Below are 17,620 nucleotides of genomic sequence, written 5' to 3'. Positions count from 1 at the left end.
CCACTTCTGGTTTCCTGGTGGTTTATTGGAAGAGTCTCACAGAATGTCCTGCCCAGGCTGACTTTGAACTGTGATCCTCAGATCTCAGCCTCCTGAGTAGCTAGGATTACAGGCCTGAGCTACTGGCACCCAGCTAGAATTTACAATTTTAAGTATAACAATGCAGTGGGGTGCGTTTTAATATATTCATAAAGTCACATAAAAGATTTCCACTATTTAACTCCAGAATATTTTCATCACCTTGCAAAGAAACCTTAGATGTTAGCTGTCTTTGTTTTCTGCCATTCCGTCACAAAACCTTTGGCAATCATTAATCTATTTTCTACACTTGTCTATTTATATGAATAGAAAATTTCATAGGAATGGGATCTTAGGAAAATAATCTTTCCAAAATTTATTAAATATATTAATTATACATGTATATAAAGTACTTGGATTATATTTACTCTCATTATACTCTCTGACCTTCTTACCTTTCTCATTGGTCCCAGATAGTTCCCACTGGACTTTCATGTCTTAAAAAAAAACAAAAACAACTACATTCGACATATGAAAGAAAATGTGATTATTTGTATTTCTAAATCTGGCTTTTTGCTTAACATGATGATCTTCACTTCATTTACATTGCTGGCAAATGACATAATTTTGTTGGCCAAAACAGGGGAATAAAATATCATGGGTTGGCACTTAAATGTCCTCTGTAACTTGGCTATTGTGCATAATGGGCATGCAAATGTCTCTATTTTATGCTGATTTTGTAAGATACCTTTTATCACTAGTTTGCTTTTTACCATGAAAAGCTGCTTTCCTTTGTCAAATGGTTTTTCTTGGATTATTAAGATATTGTATTTTCTCGTCTATTTTGTTACTTTGAGTGTAGAATGACTTATGTGCATATGTTAAACCACCTTTGCATTCCTGGGATTTATCTCACTTGGTCATGTCTAATTTTCTATTACTACTGAATTCAATTTGCTTGTACGGATGGTTTGTGATTTATGGTGGATTTTCTATTTTTTAACTTTATAATGGTATGAAAGAGATAATGTATTCAGTAGCTTTCTACTTTGACATTTAAATTTCCATCTTTTCCCAGACAGTTGATATATGGTCCTAATTCTTTGCAATGTTCTACCATAGGCCAGTGTAAATTCTGATTATGTGTAAGGAAGGCCAGTCTGGTATGATGCTCAGAGTCTACAAATGCACTTTTGTTATACAATATTTTCAAGTTATGACAAGTTTACTAGGATACAACTTATTGTTATTTATGGCGTATCTTATTTTCTTAGTTGAGTAGTATCTTATTTTCTTGAGGATTCTTTGTGTGTGTGTGTGTGTGTGTGTGTGTGTGTGTGTGTGTGTGCCTGTGTATTTGTGTGCCAGTACTAGGGCTTGAACTGAGGGCATGGGCAGTACACCTGAACATTTTTGCTCAAAGCTAGTGCTCTACTACTTGAGCTACAGCTCTACTTCTGGCTTTTTATTTTGATGATTAATTGGAAATAAGACTCTCATGGGATTTCCTCTCTACACTGGCTTTGAACCATTGTCCTCAGAACTCAGACTCCTGTGTAGCTAGAATTACAGACATGAGCCACCAGCAACTAGTTTAATGATTCTTAAAATGTATTGCACATATGCGTTTTTTTTCTTTCTTGTTAGGTCTTCAATTTTATGATCAGATTCTTATTAATGTTATGGAATTGGTTGAGAATTGTCTCATTCTCCTACTTTTTTGAAACAGTCTGTAAAGAATTGATGTTAATTAATCTTTAAGCATGCAATTGAATTTACCAATGAACATTGGTCCCAGGGACTTTTATTTTTATTTATTTATTTTTATTGTCAAAGTGATATACAGAGAGGTTACAGTTGTATAAGTAATGTAATAAGTACATTTCTTGTCAAACTTGTTTCCCCTTCCCCCATTTTCCAGGGACTTTTAATCACAGGAAAATTTTGTTTCCTTTTGATTATTCAAATTCTTTATCATACATCTAAGTTTTTTCTTATTTAATCATATTCAGTAGTTTGCTCCTTTCTAGGAATTTGTTAGCATGTGAATCTATACATTTCTCATTTGTGAGCCCTTCAATTTTTGTAGAAATATTTACCTGCTAAATTTAATCTTTGAATCTGAAACTTTTTCCCACCTCTTGGTCATTATAGCTAAAGGTTTATAGATTTTGTTAAACTTTCCAGAAAACAACAAAACTGCATCTGCTTTTCTCTTTTCTTTTTTTCCCGTTTACATATTTCTTTTTTAATCGTTTGTTTTTTTAACTTCTGTTTTCTTTAAGCTTAATTTGTGTACTTTTGCGGGGGTAATTTCTTAATGTACCTACATGGTTGTTCTGAGATCCATTTTCTGTTTTTTTAAATGTAGGTGTCACCACTATATCTTTTCCATGGTACCCTCCTCTTTCTGCATATCATAATTATTGATTGGTATGTTTTAATATTGAATTTCTAAAATTCAGATTCTTTTCTAAAAGCATGTTGTTTAATTTGAATACATCTGAACTTCTCCAATTTTTACTTCTATTACTTATTTCTGATTTAGTCTACTGTAGTTGGAGAGCATACTTTGTATGATTCTAAACACTTAAATTTACCGACAGTGATTTGTGGCTAAAATCCTATTCTGTCCGTGATATTAGTACATGTGTATTTGACAAAATGTACCTTCTCATTTTCTTGAATGTGGAGTACTAAATCTTTAACTGAAACTCTTAGGTTCAGTTGGTTTGTTGTATGATTCAACTTTCCTATAGCTTTTGTTGGTCTTGTTATTCCTTGCATTTATTGAAAGTATTGAATTGTGAATTGAGCATACTATTATTATTGAAGTGCATGTTTCTCTCCTTGGTTCTGCCAGCTTCTATTTTGTATGTTGTCATACTCACTACTTAGGTACATAAATTTTTATGATTATTTTGTTTTTCTGAGGAATTGACATTCAATTTTATTTGAGATTTTGATTCTAAAGTATGTAGATAACATATAATTGGAACAGTTAATTTTGTATTCCCTTTTATTTAATGTTTTAAGTTCATTTATATTTTATATAATTGCTGATAGGATTGAATTTATGTGATTACATTATTTCTGTGCCTTATATTTTTCTTCTTTATTCCATCACTACCTTCTTTTATGTTAAATACATACTGTATAGGGCACTAATTATTGTATGGTTTCTTTTTACATACATGATATGTAACATATATGACACTATATATGATGTGTGCTACATACAAGGCATATATATAACATTTATGTAATATAATGTATATGTATACAATTCGTATATGTGATTATGTTATATATAACTATGCATGTTAAATATATCTATACCTATCATAATATATATATTATATTATATATAATCGTTTTCTTAGCAGTTTTTTCCTGGATCATAATAAACATTATTAATTAAAGTACCCTACTTTTGGGCTGGGAAGTTGGCTCAGTGGTAGAGTGCTTGCCTCGCATGCATGAGGCCCTGGGTTCGATTCCTCAGCACCACATAAGCAGAAAAAAGCCGGAAGTGGCGCTGTGGCTCAAGTGGTAGAGCTCTAGCCTTGAGCTGAAGAGCTGAGGGACAGCACCCAGGCCCAGAGTTCAGGCCCCACGACCGGACCCAAAAAACAAAACAAAAAAAAATAAAGTACCCTACTTTAGATTAATGCCAAGTGAATCACAATAATTTATAAGACTGAGCTCTTATATAGTTCTACCACTCATTGTGCTATTATCACTACAGATTTTGTATTTTATACATGTTGTGCTATGAACCTAGATTAATATTGTATTATGGATCTAGGATTATATAATATAAGGGAAAAGGAATTATAAAAAAGTACATTCAACCTGACATTTGCATTCATTTAGGTTATTTTTATCTTAAACTCTGGTCTTCATTTCATTGGATAATGTGGATTCAAGTGACCCTTTGATCAGTTTTTGTGCCAGTATTGAACTTCAAGCCTGTGCTCTGTCCCTTAGATTTGTTGTTCAAGGGTTGCATTGTACTACTTGAGCCATACCTCCATTTCTGAATTTTTGATGGTTAATTGGAGATAAGTGTTTCATGGACTTTTCTGCCTAGGTTGGCTTTTTAACTGTGATTCTCAGATCCTAGCCTCCTGACTAGATGGGATTACAGGTTTGAGCCACAAGCACTGGGCTCATTTTTTTCTTTAAAACACTCTTTAGCAGATATGCACAGCAGTTCTATCAACAGATTGTCCTCATGTGTATTAATTTGTGGAAGTGTTCTTACTCAGTTTTGAATGAGTTTTGAATTGTTTTTTTTGTTTCATTTTTTATTAGTAGGTTTTTTATTATGAAAATACCATACAGAGGAGTTAAAATTACAGGAGCAAGGTAATGAGTACATTTCTTGTCAAGCATTGTTGCCTCCTCCTTTGTTTCCCCTTATCATTCCTGCCCTTCCATCTCCCCCCCACTCCAAAGTTTTAAAGTTCGTTTTTGACATAGCATCTTGTACATCTCATTGTTGCAATAGGTCTACCTGTATCCCTATTTAAACTATTTGTTTTTTAGCTTCCCCTCCCCAAATTATACCAACATCAAATACAGTGAAAACTATGGGGGAGGGACATACAAGCAACAAAAAAAATCACCTTATAAATATGTTAGAAACAATAGCAAGAAAGAAAAACCACTGGAGTCCTTATCTTGGGGTTCATTTTGGTTAACATCAACTTACCTGACCTTTTCTTCTTGTCTCAGACATATATTAGTTATTGCAAATAAGGGACTAGAATGAAAGAAAGACAGCCTCTTCAGTAAATGGTGCTGGCAAAATTGGTTAATCACTTGAAGAAAACTAAAGCTAGATCCTTTTTTTTTTGGTCGGTCGTGGGGCTTGAACTCTGGGCTTGGGCACTGTCCTTGTGCTCTTCAGCTCAAGGCAAGCACTGTACGGCTTGAGTCACAGGGCCACTTCCGGTTTTCTAGTGATTTTTATTGGAGATAAGAGTCTCACGAACTTTCCTGCCTGGGCTGGCTTTGAACAGTGATCCTCAAATCTCAGCCTCCTGAGTAGATAGGATTACAGGCGTGAGCCACCAGCGACCCGCTAAAGCTAGATCTTTATATATCACCCTGCACGAGAATCAACTTCAAATGTATCAAAGACCTTGGAGTCAAAGCAGACACCCTGAAAACATTACAGGACCGAATAGGAGAAACCCCTGGTCTCCTTTGCACAGGCCAAAATTTTCTTAATAAAGACCCAGAAATACAACAAATCAAAGAAAGGTTGGACAAATGGGATTGCATGAAGCTGCAGAGCTTATGCATGGCAAAGGACATAGCTAGCAAGATCAATAGAAAGCCCACGGATTGGGAAAAAATTTTCACTAGCCATACAACGAACAAGGGTCTCATATCTAAAATATATCTGGAACTCAAAAAAGTAAATCCCCGAACAACAAATCCTCAAAGAAACAACTGCCCAATAAATAAGTGGGCTAAAGACTTACAGAGAAATTTCTCTGAAGAGGAAAGAAGGATGGCCAATAGACACATGAAGAAATGCTCAACCTCTCTAGCCATAAAAGAAATGCAAATCAAAACAGCATTGAGATTCCACTTCACTCCAGTTAGAATGGCTATAATCAAGACCTCTAATAACAACAGATGCTGGAGGGGATGTGGCCAGAAGGGAACCTTACTGCATTGTTGGTGGGAGTGTAAACTTGTTCAACCACTTTGGAAAGCAGTATGGAGGTTCCTCAAAAGACTCCACATAGAGCTCCCCTATGCCCCAGCAATCCCACTTTTGGGCATTTACCCAAATGATCATAAACAAGACCATACTAAAGCCACCAGAACAACTATGTTTATTGCAGCATTATTTACCATAGCTAAGATATGGAACCAACCCAGATGCCCCTCAGTAGATGACTAGATCAAGAAACTGTGGTATATATACACAATGGAATTCTATGCCTCCATCAGAATGAATGACATTGCCCCATTTGTTAGGAAATGGAAAGGCTTGGAAAAAATTATATTAAGTGAAGTAAGCCAGACCCAAAGAAACATAGGTCCCATGGTTTCCCTTATTTGCAATCTTTTTTGTGTCTTTGATTACTTTCCCATGACTTCTGGCAGCTTTTTGACCTCTGTGGTTTCGATTGAGAACTTAATACTAAGCTTAGTGAGGATTCTTTTTGTGTGATGATTTGTTCTTCTCTTACTGCATTTATCACTCTTTCCTTGTCTTTATTTTGACATTTTGACAATGATTTATCTAGATAGAGTCTTTTCTGTTTACATTGCATATCTTAATCTCATTTCTGAGCAAAGATTTCAATGCTTCCAAGTTCCCTTCTCTTTTCTTGTCGTAATTCATGATGATTGCCTTTGTTCTTTGTAATAAGAGAATAAAAGGCTTTCAATATTTTATCATTAACTTAAATATTATGCAGGTGCTAGAGGGTTGTATAAATAACATATCAGATGAATGGACATCTCTTTATGTTTCTAATCTCAGTATTGGAAGATGTAGTTTTATTTTTACTTTGTATATATTTTTGTGATAAATGTTTTAAAAATTTCCACCAAATTATTTTGTCTTCTCCTACGCTGATCAAATAGTATGTATTCTTTATTTTGTAAGTATATTTTACTACTTTCAAAGATGTAAAAAATTATTTCACTGATATAGTAAAGCTGATTTCATCTCTTTCATACCCATTTTATGTATCACTGCACTGGTAATCAGAAAATTTTTATGACTATTATTATGAGAGATTACCCTGTGAATTTACCTATAACATCTTTGCTAAGATTAAATATTCAAATACCAATGACTGTTTAAAATAATTTAAGAATCATTCCTAATCTTTCTGTCCTTGAGAATCCTTGATATCATTTTTCTATAATCAAAGTCTCCAGCAGTGATTCATATCTTAATAGTTTTAATTAATGAGCTAATTTCTTTTTAATTTTTATTTTGCATTTTTTAAATTGTGAAAATACCGCACAGAGGGGTTACAATTACATGGGCAAGGTAATGAGTACATTTCTTATCAAGCATTGTTGCCTCCTCCTTTCTTTCCCCTTACCATCCCTTCTAATCTCACTCCTCACCCCACCCCACCCCCCGCCTGCCTGACCCCCCTCCGATTTCTTAATTGGAATAAAACTTGAATTTTCTCTTTCTAATATTGGTGCTTATTTCCAAATATTAATATAAATTATGTTCAAAGACTGTATTGCTTTGTGGTTTTGAGTTATTATAACTTGCCACCCCATAATTTTTATTTAGTTTCTACTTTCTAGTTGTTTTTTTTTTCTGGTGGAATTCATCTTTTGTTTATGGATTAATTGCCCTATGCTTACATCTGTGAGATTTCATTCTTTTTCTTATTCTTTTCTTATTCTTTGTACTCTCTTCCCTCCTTTTCTCCTTTCCTCTCTCTTCTGCTCATTTTACCTGCTTCTATCTCCTACTCCCCTCCCATTTACTCTCTTCCCCTGAACACTCCTTCCCTCCCTTCCTCTCTCCTCCTTTTCTTTCTTTTTTATTATTAATAAGATTTTGTATTGTGAAAATACCATACAGAGGGGTTATAATTACACGAGCAAGATAATGTGTACATTTCTTATATTTTGACTGGATCTGTTTACATGGTTCAGGCTGGCCTTGAATGGTTGCTCCTCCTGCCTCAGCCTTCCAAGAACTGATATGACAAGTTATGCATGTCCTACTATTCCTGGCTTTAAATTCATTATGTTAAAATCTATGTTGGATATCTCTAATATCTCTATCAGCTGCGACCTTTGTTAAATTTCTGTGTTGTTTGCTTTTCAATTTGTTCTATTTAATAGTGTATGTTCTAGTTACTGTGTATGACATTGTGAGGGCTGCTTCAAAGTATGCTACAGACTGGGTGGCTTAAGCAACAGAAATTTGTTATTTTTTTTCACAGTTATGAGGACCAGAAGTGTGAAATCAAGGATGCATAAGAATTTGTCCTTTCTGAGGCTCTAAATGATTTGTTTAAGGCTTCTCTCCTTAGTTTATAGTTGGCTATCTTCTCTCTCTGTGTATCAACATTTGTCATTAGTTTTCCTGCAATGTACATCTGACTCTTTGCCCAATTCAGTCTTTACATTTACTCAGTTAATTTTTGTTGTCCTATACTGAAATGTGAATAGTCAGTGGCATAGTCATGATACTCCGTTAACAGAATATAGTTTGATCTTTTTCATTCTCTGGGTTTGCTTGTTCTTTATCCCCTCTACCCTCCTTCCCTTTTATCTTCCATTTTGCCTTCATTAGTAGTCCCCATTAATCTTTAATATCCTTGATTTGTTTTGCTTTGATTCCCTCTAATTATCACAAATGAGGGAAACCTTGTATTAGTAAGACTGGTTTATTTCTTTTTAAAAAATATTTTTATTTATATTGTGAAGTTGATGTGTACAGTGGGATTGCGGTTATATAAGTCAGGTAATGAGTACATTATTTTTGAACAGTATCATCTCTTCTCTCCTCTCCCAGTTTTTCCTTACACACACATACACACACACATACACACATATGTATATATAGATACACACACATATCACTTTTTTTTGTCAGTCATGGGGCCTGAGTGTTGTCCCTCAGCTCTTCAGCTCAAGGTTAACAGTCTATCCCTTGAGCCACAGGACCACTCCCGGCTTTTCCTGATTATGTGGTGCTGAGGAATTGAACCCAGGGCCTCAGGCATGCAAGGCAAGCACTCTACCACTGAGCCACCTTCCCAGCCCCAGATTTCTGATTTTTTAAATGTAATCATACATAGTAATAAACTTCACTCATAGAGCCACTTTGATTGTATTTTATAAATTCTGGTTTGCTGTGTTTCAATTTTTATTTCCTTCTAGGATTAAGTTTTATTTTGTCTGTTATTTCTTCAATGACTCACTGGCTAAGCAAGAGTAGGGTAGTGTCTCTTGCTGTTGATTTATAGTTTTATATCATTGTGGTCTGATAAAACATACAAGGTTAATTTATCTTTTTTATTTGTTAAGACTTGCTTTATGTCCTCAAATGTGATTTATTTTAAAGAAAGTTCCATGAGCTGTTAAAAGAATATGTATTCTGCAGACTTTGAATGGAGTATTTTGTAGATGGCTATTAAGTCTATTTGATTTATAATATCATTTAATTCTGAAGTGTCTTGATGACTTATTCCACTAGTGAGGTTGTGGAATTGAAGTCACACCCTGAATTGCTGTGTTGGTATCTATCTATACTTTTATGACCAGTACTCTTTGTTTTGTAAAATTAGGCACATTGACATTGAGTGCTATTACATATACAATTGCTATATTCTCTTATGAAGTAACATTATTTTGTCTCTTCTGATTAATTTTGCTTTGAAATATGGGTATTTGGCTTCTTTTATCTGGAATATATATTTTCAATACTTTTACTTGGAGTCTGTAAGTGTGGATGCCAGTTTAAGATGTTTCTTGTATACAACAAAAAGAAAGAAAATAAACAACAGCAACAAAAAAACATGGTTAAGTCTTTATTATTTTGAACCCAGTCTACCTATTTGCATCTTTTAATTAGAAAACTGAGGTAAGTAGCATTTGAGTTATTATTTAAGGGTATGTAGTGATCTCTTTTATTTTACTCTCTTTGTATTGTTTGATTCTTTCCAAATTCTCATTTGCTTAAGGTGCTCCTCAGGTAAATTTTATCTTTTCTTTTGTTCTAGTTTTATTTCCTCTTCTGTGTAGAAGATCTTTAAGTGTCTTCTCAGTGCTAGCTTAGTGGTAATGAATTCTTTTGTTTGAAAGATATTTGTCCTTCACTTATGAAGAGTAGTTTTATTAGTTTCAGTAATCTAAATTGGCAATTATTTTTCTCTCTGGATACTCTCTTGGCTTTTAGAGTGTCTGTGAAAAGACATCTACTGTTATTCTGATGGATTTGACTTTACACGTGACTTGGTACTTTTCTCTTGCAGTTTTTACTGTTCTTATTTGGGCTCTATACTTTATGTCTCACTTGTACGTGACATGGAGAAGTTTTTATCTAGTGTTTGAGGAGCCCTCTGTACTTGGATAACCAAGTCAGGAACCATTAGTCAGGAAACTTTCTATTACTTTATTGAGTATATTTTCTATACATGTAGCTTGTGTATCTTCTTGTACTAAGCAGTGGAGAACTTAAAAATTTGCATGAAGGAATTTTTTATTTTGTATTTTGCTTATATCCATGTACACATTTCTGTTTTGGGTGAAGGTAATACTAATAATTAGAGGTTTTCAAAATAAATACCAATAATTATCTGTAGGAGTCAAGATTTATCATCGTTTTTAAAATATTATTTTCTATGTAGGAATAAGAAATTTCCTTCCTGAAGTGCCCTTAAAAATCTTCATGGTGGGGGGGAGAGGATTGGGTAGGGGGGCGGGGGGAAGATAGGAAGGGATGGGAAGGGGAAACAAAGGAGGAGGCTACAATGCTTGATAAGAAATGTACTCATTATCTTGCCCATGTAATTGTAACCCCTCTGTACAGTATTTTCACAATTAAAAAAAGAAAAAAACATTAACTGTGAAATGAAACCATAGTTTTTTTTCTTTGAATCAGTTTGATTTAGTGTAAATCTTTGCTCTATCTGTATAGCATGACCACTTGAGAGATTAACACTGAACTTTCATGGTAGAAACCACCAAGAATTGTACTAATTAGTTTTATTCTTCTGTTCTTTTCCATATTGTCAGTGAGAGATTAATTATCATAACAATATTTAATCTTCAAAATAACCTGAAACCAAGTTATTGTCTTAAGAATTATTACATTAGTTTTTCATAAATTGTTTTGTTAGGAAAAATAACAACTATTGTAGCTCCTTTTCTCTTTCTTATTTCCCTGTCCCTCTCTCCCTTCTTTCCTTCTCTTTTCTATCTCTTTCTCCCTCCCTCCCTCCTTCCCTCCTTTCTTTCTTTCTTCTTTCTTTCTTTCTTTCTTTCTTTCTTTCTTTCTTTCTTTCTTTCTTTCTTTCTTTCTTTCTTTCTTTCGTTCTTTCTTTCGTTCTTTTTCTTTCCTGTACTAGGACTTGAACTCAGAGCTTGGTACTCTTGCTTAGCTTTTTCACTGGCAACTGGGACTCTACCACTTGACTCACATGTCTAGTTTCTGCTTTTTCCTGCTTATTTGAAGGTGAAATTCTTATGGATTTGTCTGCCTGAGATGAATCCAAACTGCAGTCCTCACATTTTAGACTTCTTTGTAGCTGTGCTTATAGACCTGGGCCACGATTAATGCCTGTTTGTGATACAATTTATTAAGCACACATCATTTGCTAACTGTGAAGCTCTATGCTTTAAATACACATTATATTATGTTACGTTGCTATGCTGTATTCTATATATTATATTAACCACCAAAGTATCATGGAGTTACTGATATTAACTCTAAGCCACTGGTTTAAGAGCTAAGTTTGTTCTGCTGGGTATGTGGGTTGCGACTGGGAGCCAGAAGTTTTTGTTCTTGTTCTTGTTTTGTTTTGTTAAATCTCCCTGCAAAAGAAAAAAAACTGAGAAAAATGATTTTGTATATGAGAATGTCAATTTTACACACACACACACACACACACACACACACACACACACACACACATTTGAAGCATTAACACTGAACCAACCAGATGATGAGGCATATGTACCATCAGGGTGAATGAAAAGAAAGGGACTCTGGGTTGAGGACAAATTCTTGGCAGGTGTGGGAGGAAGCATGGAACCTATTTGTGAAATGTGAAATAATTGTATTAAATAAATTGCAATGGACTTTTTATTGACAAGACTAATTTATGCGATGGAAGTCTGTTCTCAGCCTGCTCTGCTTGTCTTCACAGAGATGATGTTGATCTGTCTTCTGCGGGAGAGGTGGGTGTCCTCATTGGCTACTGTCCACAGCAAGATGCTTTGGATGACTTCTTGACCGGTTGGGAACATCTCCATTACTACTGCAGTTTACGCGGGATTCCAAAGCAGTGCAGCCTGGAGGTAAGTGTCCTTGGTTTACCTGAAGAAAAGAATGCAAGGCCTACAAATCTGTCCCCAGACAGCAGTCTTCCTCCTGAAAATAGGAGTCATAGTAGCTGATAAACTTTACAGGAAGACATTTTCTAATGTTAAAAGTGTGTGTGTCTTATAGCCATTATATAGGTAAAGCATGTTTTGGTGAGGATATCATGTGGAAGGTATTAAATTCAAATAGCATCATTTTTCATGCATTGAACTGTGAGTTTAGAGTCATGAACAAATATCTTTACTAGGCTTGCAGGGGAGAGGAAGGGCCACAGAGCATGCGTGGAATTGGGAAGTTATTGGAATGGATGGCTTCCTGGTGAGTGGGCTGACAGATTCCTGTCAGAGGCTCCTTTTCTGGGTGTTCTCAGGAGAATGAAAGAATAATATGAACTTAGGAACTCCTAGCTCCCTCACTTTGCCGTATGAGAGCAAATGGAGAAGCAGAAGGAACCAAGATGCAAAAGTAAGCTGCTACTACCCTTGATGCAATCCATAATCAGAAAAGCAAAATAACAACCTTGTTAGAGAGCTCAGAACACATTCCCCATTGGGAACTGCCAGAAAGACACATGCTGGAGATGGGCTTTTACCATCTCTTTGTCTGAGATGCTTCCTGGAGTTCTGGATTCTGAGCAAGAAGCAGAGAATGTGGATTATGTGATGTATTTTCAAGCAGCATCTGTAGGAGACAGAACTTCCTAGGAGTCACAAGAGACAAAACTAATAGCCACTGCCTTCAGCAGCCCATGGAAAGTCATTCTCTGTGCTCTTCTGGTCATACTTCAAACTCTTGTTTCTCATTTCTGCTCTGCAATTTCAAGTGAAATTACAACAGAAGCTCTACCTCCTCCTTGTTCAGACCCTGTATCCCATCTTAACAAAGCACAGATAACTGACTGCTCCACAAGAGACTCTTATTGCAGTTAAATGGTTCTGGGAAGCCAGTACTAATGGCGGGCTCTGTGTTAATAGGTGTTTTATCTGCCAGCTTTCCCTTGTTAGCTTTAATGAGAGTGGCAGATGCTTGATAAAGCTGTAAGTAGCCCCTCTGGTGTGTGTGTGTGTGTGTGTGTGTGTGTGTGTGTGTGTGTGTGTGTGTGTGTGTACACCTATGGAAAAGCTGACCGTAATACAGTAATGCTTATTGTTTCCTGTCATCTAGGGCAATTGCCTCCTGATACTCTGCTGTCATACAGGATTGTATTTCTGAACTTCTCCATGGGGAACTTACTTAGCAATTAGAAACTGGCTTTATTTCTTTCATAAAACTGCAAATGATTTTGCAGAACTTTTGCTGCTTCCTTACTCAGAGATTTATTTTTCTTAATTTTTAAAATGTCTTTAGTGTGCAAATGGGATTCAATTCAACATGCCAGTTTGTGAATAGAATGCATCTCGATCCCTGTCACCCCTTTCATCCTTCGCCCCCTTCCCTCCTAACACCACTCATCCCCGCAATTTTCCTGGTGTCATTTTCACATATATACCTGGGTTATTATGGCTGCATCCCCCCACCCTTTCTATCTCTGTTTGTCTGCTCCCTGCCTGTTGATCTCACCATCCCCTCTCCCCCCCCCCCCCACCCCCTCCCCCCGGCCCAGACACCACAAGTCCCAACCTTCTGGTATTTCATTTTATTAAACTGTGGGTTAGTTGTGTAAAGGGAGTTACACCACTGGAATCTTCCCTGCATATACTTAAGTAAATCTGTTTATATAAGTCAAGATGTGAGGGTGTGACTATATACATATATATCACATTAAGTTAATATGTGTATATAGAGGATCCTGTAAATATTTTTAGAACTATTTATAATTTAGATCTGACTTCTACATATGAGAGAAAATATGTGTCCTTTTTCTGTGTCTGATTTTCTTCACATAATGTGATTATTTTTCCAGTTTCATCCTTCACCCATTTCCCTATAAATGACAAAATATTGTTCTTCCTACTGGTTTTGTAAAATGCCTTTCTATGTATGTATGTATATATCTAGACAGATGTCTGTCTGTCTCTGTAACATCCATATCTATATCAATCCATATAATCAATAGCACATTTTCTTAAGCCATTCATCCATTGAAAGGGGTTCTCTAATAAATAAAAACACATCTGAATCTGTTTCTGAAGGAGATAAGCCCCATTCTTAGCAAATTTCCCTCTTCATAAATTTTGTGAATATTTGAAATGCAGATCAAATGTGTGTGTGTTTTAAGATGCTTATCACAAAGTAATCAGAAAGAATTATTATTTAAAAAACAGAAAATAATTGTCTAAAACCATCGTGTATAATACCATCATACATAATGATATTACACTTCAGCTAGGACCACATACACAACGGTGATCCTGACAATTTTAACAAAATTGAGAAATCCTCATAGCCTAAGGATATTGTAACCATCACGGTATGGTAACCCCACACATTTTTGCATGACTGTAGTGATGCTGGTGTAAGCAAACTTGTGCTATCCCCTGAATAAAAAAGTAGCTCATATAGTGAGGTGCAATCCATAATACAATATAACACCTAGTAATAAATGACTATATTATTGGTTTGTGTACTTACTGTGCTGTGTTGACTCATTTTAATAAAATCTACCCCAATTTATAAGACAATATCTAGTGAATGACCTCTTTTTTTTTGTCAGTTGTAGGGCTTGAACTCTGAGCCTGGGCACTGTCCCTCAGCTCTTCAGCTCAAAGCTAGTGCTCTACCACTTCAGCCACAGCACCACTTCTGCTTTTTCTGGTGGTTTATTAGAGATATGAATCTGATGGACTTTCCTGACTGGGCTGGCATTGAACTGTGATTCTCAGATCTCAGCCTCCCAGTAGCTAGGATTACATGCATGAGCCACCAGTATCTGGCAAAAGCATACTTTTTTTCTCATTTCAAGTTTATTGAAACATTAGCAGTACAAATTATCCAGGTTGCAAATTATCAAAAGATCAACTAAATGAAGTACACATCAAAAAATAAAGACAAACAGAAAACAACTCATACAATGAAAACAATATAAAAGATATTCATCAAGTCTCTAAAACTTAAAATTTGAGACATTAAATTTATACAACTTATTCATCCACTTTGTCTTCATCTGTTCCAGGACTTGATTCATGATCAAATTTTTTATTTTTTTATTATGTATATGGTCATTTTCTTGACCCTTTGATGTTTCGTTTTCTTTTTCCACTGAGGATCTTGTCTTGTCATCCTCCTTATTTTTCAGTCCAGAGGACTTTAATTCATTGTTTCTTTTTGATCTTGATCAGCTTTTTTCATGTTATTATTCACAATTTTTAGAGTACATTCATTTCTTACTCTCAGAATTTTCTTTCCTGTATGAACTCCTACTTTCTTGATTTCTATATTTTTCTTTGTTTTTGCTTTGACTTTCTTTTCTCTCTGAGCTCTGTGAATCTCCTCTCCTCCTTCTCCTCCCCCTCCTCCTTCTCCTCTTCCTCCTCCTCCTCTTTCTCCTCCTCTTCCTTCTCCTCTTCCTCCTCCTCCTTCTATCTTTACTTCTTGATCTTCCTGGTGATGTTCTTCTTTCTCAGCTTCATGACCTTCCTCTTCTCTATATCTATGGTACTCCTTGCTTCTACTGCAATCTCTTTCATGGTTTCTAGACCACACTCTTCTGTTCCTGTCTCTATTTCTGCTTCATTCCCTTGTTCTACTATTGTAACTGTCTTTAAAAGCATTCATTTTTTTAAGTGATGCATGACAATCTTTCAACATCCATTCTTTCCCAAGCTATGCTCTAGTGTTTTACAGGTACCATATGAAGTAGATAAGAGGCGTAATATTAGCTTTCTAAATGGGAAAATTGAAATCCAGTGCTTTTAAATGACTTACCTAAGTCACATGACTGGTATGTGACAGTTTTATTTGAAATCAGATAAACTAAATTCAGGTACATGATCATGCTTCAAAGTGCTGCCTTGACACTTAATTCCCTCTGCCATCTACATCTTAGTCATACTTCATAAATCCTTAGAGTAGCCAAGAAGTGGAAACCATTATGGAGTATTACATGGGTCCTCTAATACAGCCATTTTGAGTGATTTACCTTCCATTTGGCTCAAGTGGGGCCTGGGCACATACGTCTGAGCCACGTAGTATATAAATAGATGTCAGAAGGTTTTTTTTTTTTGTCACCCATACTCTGCTAATGTGGGATCTCTTCTCCAGGCTCCCATCTTTTCATGATGAATATGCTCAGTTACCTCATGTTCTTGTAGTTTGAACAAGAACAAACTTCCTTTCCTTCTGGAAAGTCCTTCCTGTGTTAGCCTCTTAAGCACCCCTTCTTTCTCATCATTAAAACTCAAGCCTGTGCTGAGCTATACCCATGCTCCTGGCTCCCAGTCTATTTGTGTTCCATCTTGTTGAACTATTATGTTGATAGTTAATGTCATTCCCTCTTGCAAACCTCCAAACTTTAACTGAGGGGAAAAACTTGCCTCCATTTTTAGCTTGAATTTAGGTTCCATAGGTTGGCATAATTAGTTCCAATATTCTCATTGTTCAAACTGCTTTGTACACAGGGTACACACTTGAGCCTGAAATCAATTGGCCTGATAGTCAAATGGTTCAACAAGGCAGGCCCACATAGTCTGAGAAGCTGAAAAAATGTGAGAAGGGGTTGATAACTTCATGGTTGGTGTTACAACCCCCCCACAAAAAAACAAACTACATTTCTAATTGAGATGAATGCTAGCAATTTCTGCATTTTAGTTTTGCCTGAGACTGAAGAAGTAGATTCCTTACCCATCTTATTTTTGTTCATAAAACAATAAACACTACTGCGTGTTATTTCCCAATATCTTCTCTGAAGGCATGGCTTTTGGCTGAATTTTTTTTCCATTCCAAGTGAGATGTACAAGGAGCTAGAAGTTATGAGACAAGGAAAATAACAGTGAGGAGGTTGGTGCCTGAGAAAAAGCCAGAAGTGAAGTATTTCTACCCCATATTCTTGGCCTTCTTTTGATCTTGAATCTCTCAGAAAACACTGGTATGGCCATCATATACACAAATGGAAATCTTTGGGTTTGGAAGCCAAAGGGTGCATTGATATCTTTTTGAATGATCTATTTAGGCTCCAGTGAAATTTGTTTTTTTTTAAATTTTTTACTATGAGAATACCGTACAGAAGAGTTAAAATTACATGGGCAAGATAATAAGTACATTTCTTATTAAGCATTGCTACTTCTTCCTTTGTTTCCCCTTCCTATCCCTTCCCATATCCCAATCCCCCCATATTCCCCCCCATATTCTGCTCCTACCCCCCTTCCCCCCATGTCCCCCCATATCTCCTCCCATATCCCCCCTTCCCCCGCCCCCGCTGAAGTTGTAAGGTTTGTTTTTCGCCATAACGACTTCTACATCTCATTGTTGCAATGGGTCCACCTGTATCCCTATTTAAACGATTTGGTTTTTCCCTTCCCCTCCACAAATTATACCAACATCAAATACAGTGAAAGCAGGGGTTATATCGTGGGGGAGGGACATACAAAGCAACAAAGAAATCAT

The 17,620-nt window shown here is 35.8% G+C and overlaps 1 protein-coding gene across 1 annotated transcript in view; it reads left to right on the top strand.

Moving 5' to 3' along the window:
• The window catches only part of Abca13 (ATP-binding cassette, sub-family A (ABC1), member 13), a 394,418-nt gene that overhangs the window by 322,297 nt on the left and 54,501 nt on the right, over positions 1–17,620 (top strand). The window contains exon 56 of the mRNA XM_013024383.1: positions 11,904–12,054. Within this exon, the coding sequence (XP_012879837.1) occupies positions 11,904–12,054 (151 nt within the window). The remainder of the gene's footprint in view (positions 1–11,903; positions 12,055–17,620) is intronic.

The sequence above is a fragment of the Dipodomys ordii genome, unplaced genomic scaffold, assembly GCF_000151885.1.
Source record: "Dipodomys ordii isolate 6190 unplaced genomic scaffold, Dord_2.0 Scaffold76, whole genome shotgun sequence".
NCBI lineage: Eukaryota > Metazoa > Chordata > Mammalia > Rodentia > Heteromyidae > Dipodomys > Dipodomys ordii.
Note: the sequence above shows the minus strand (reverse complement) of the source record. Positions and strands in the feature narration are given on the sequence as shown.